Below are 2,721 nucleotides of genomic sequence, written 5' to 3'. Positions count from 1 at the left end.
GAGGGCCCGACCTGTTAAATCCATTATAACAGCATTCTCTGTCTCCGTCTATCTGATGGATCTGGTGGAGCGTAATGATTTGAAGCCGTTTCAATTGCCCAACCTTCCCTTGGAAGCAAAGGTAAAATATTTTGGTAGTTGACACGGTGGCGCAACCAAATTAGAGCACATAAAGTTAAAAATAGGAACATAGATAAAAGACATACTCATCAATGTTACCCAGCAGATGCCAATTAGCTCCATCCAATAAAACCAATCAAATTTAATGATTTGAAAATTAAATCTCACTACAAAATAGCACTAGTCGATGAGTTGTAAACCACTAGCTTTGCTATTCAACAAGCGGTGTACAATCTTCTCACTGCACTATATGATGACTGCAAATCGCTGTCGTTACTGCATTTGAATTGCCAGCTGAGCTTGGATAGTATCTTTTTCTACCCAGTTGTGGGAGAAAATTATTGGTTACAAAGTTAGCGATTGAGGATTGGCTTGGCTTTCGGAATGTTTTGCCATAAAATTTGATATCACGGAATGCAATTACAATCGCAGCAGGTCCAAACTATATTTTCTAGCCATATCCTGTAACACGGTCACTGGTCACCGCGGTAGAGCCTTTTCATTGAGTTTCAAGTTTGTTCAGGAACGGCGTTATGGATCCAATGTCGTCACAATCTGGAATTATTTTGCCACGAAATTTTATGCACGCATCGGCACAAAGCTGCCCGTCAAAGTATGCACCGTACAGCTTCTTGCACTGGGCACAGTTGTTGATGCAAACTCCCAGGAAGTCATAACCGCCCATTATATCTGGTGGGAAAGAGGTTGGTTGTATTTTTCGGGAATTATTACTAACTGGACGGTGGTGTACCAAATTGTGGAGCGGCTTGCACTGGGTAGTCCATGACCACTACAATTAACACAATTGCACTGAGAAGAAATTTTACACGACTCATTTCAAGGATTTTTGTAAGCTTCTAGTTCGGAAGGGATGTCCAAACGTACTGCAGCAAATGGCAGGAAGCTAGCAGCTTTATAGACTTTTTCGATTTTATGTGATCTGATTTGGTTGATTAGCTTCTGGGGTTACTGTCTATCGACGATGTAGTGAAGATAATTAAATTATCCTTCTCATTTGTACAGCAGTTCAACTAGAATCCACGCTGGTAAGATACTTCCTTATCATTCATTCCGAAAAGAAACACGTTGAACTTGAGCAAGCTCGTTCATTTTTAATAGTGCAATATTTTCCGGTTCGAATTCCCACGCCATTCCCGCGTCCAATCTGCTCGAATATTCCTCAAAACAGACCAACCCGAGCCCGACGTGCGCTGTCTTCACGATTCATGAATGACCACATCCAATCTGCAGCACACAATCTCGGTGTAGTGCACTTCATTCCGTACACCTACTACCTGCTACGGCTGGATGGGATGTCCGGGGAGCATGTGTTTTCCCTCCCTTTCCATGTTCTCACTTTTCGTTACCGAGCAATTTGTTGTAAACGTTACATTTAAATTATAAATGTAGAACAACCTTTTAACATTGATTCCTTTCATATATGTACGACGTACGACTTCCCATGCCCATGCCCATCATCTTCTTGTGCAACGTGCCTGTAAATTGTGCATAGGCATATATGCAATGCACTCGCTGCTGCTGCTGCTGCTGATGGGTGCAGGTTCTCCTCGCATAAGCCATTGGAGCGCGCCCTCGGAGATCAATTTCCCATAAGTTTCCACATGCACTCACACACACACACACACACACACACACACACACACACATACCCCGGATTTGTTACGATTTCTCGGTTCCGACACACTGTCCGTCCATCTCGGTTCAATTCGGAGTGAACGGGTTCAATGCAAGGCAGGCGAGAGAAGGCTTTTACGATATTATTTATATCTTTCTCCGTGCCCAGATCAAAGGCTATTCCCATCGTCCTCGTCCTCAGCGTCCACCGTCCGTCGTCATCGTTGAGTGAGCATAGTTGCAAATAATATCAGAAAACGGAACGGATGGGTGGGTGGCTTACTGGCCAGGTGTAGCGAGTTGGAAACGCACACGTACTATCGCAGTCTTTGACGCCCATGTTTGACCAGAGTGGATAGGGTGGCTCCAAATGAGAATCGTTGAACAGCCGGTTTAGTCCTAAGCCAACCACCCTACCGAGCAGAGTTTCCTCCTAAAAGCCATGGTATATTTGCGAGTAAAGAACCACATTATATACGGTTATTATAATCGCGTGTGTGTTACACAGTAAAAACGTCTATGCTGGCTTTGGCAATAACTGCGAAGCGAGGACCAGAAAACGGGTAAGGGAAGATGAGCATATTTTTCCTCTTAATAGGAATAAGAAGGCAAAAGGAAAAACTAAATCGAATTGAAAATTCATTTCGAAAACATTCCACAGAGACGCGCGCGCGCACGATAGGCTCAACTTTTGACCTCTCCCACATGCATAGGCTATGGTTGGCGTGAAACGAGTGTGCAGACTCAAATCAAATTCACCGTTGTTGTTGATGCTGCAGCGGCAGTGCATAATGGGATGGGAACTAGATGACCGGACCCGGTCTGGTTTTGCCATAAAAATGATAGAAAGCTGAAAGATATGCTGGAATGGAACCGAAGGACGTCGCTTTCTGATTGTCTTGGTAAGAGTTGAAGAGTGGGTTTGAAAAAGTTTATGATACGAACTAAGAAAAAAAAAAGTTAAAT

General features: G+C 43.6%; 1 protein-coding gene across 1 annotated transcript; it reads right to left on the bottom strand.

The window, feature by feature from the left end:
- Positions 1-619: 619 nt before the first annotated feature.
- On the bottom strand, positions 620-1,701 carry LOC135701959 (eclosion hormone-like). Its single transcript, XM_065222908.1, has 2 exons — positions 1,575-1,701; positions 620-810 (listed from the first exon to the last, which is right to left on the bottom strand). The coding sequence occupies exons 1-2, from the start codon at positions 1,699-1,701 to the stop codon at positions 620-622; spliced, it is 318 nt and encodes a 105-aa protein (XP_065078980.1).
- Positions 1,702-2,721: the final 1,020 nt, after the last annotated feature.

The sequence above is a fragment of the Ochlerotatus camptorhynchus genome, unplaced genomic scaffold, assembly GCF_037179485.1.
Source record: "Ochlerotatus camptorhynchus isolate MF236.1 unplaced genomic scaffold, CSIRO-AGI_Acam_v1.1 ptg000180l, whole genome shotgun sequence".
Lineage (NCBI taxonomy): Eukaryota > Metazoa > Arthropoda > Insecta > Diptera > Culicidae > Ochlerotatus > Ochlerotatus camptorhynchus.
The sequence above is the reverse complement of the archived record's forward strand: the minus strand, read 5'-3'. Positions and strand labels throughout refer to the sequence as shown.

Bases quoted from the DNA above. Each gene is read 5' to 3' on its own strand.
- LOC135701959 (XM_065222908.1), bottom strand. From the start codon at position 1,701: ATGGCTTATGCGAGGAGAACCTGCACCCATCAGCAGCAGCAGCAGCAG. The intron at 811-1,574 runs GTACGTCGTACA...CTTTCCCACCAG, and splicing joins GGGCATGGGCATGGGAAGTC to ATATAATGGGCGGTTATGAC.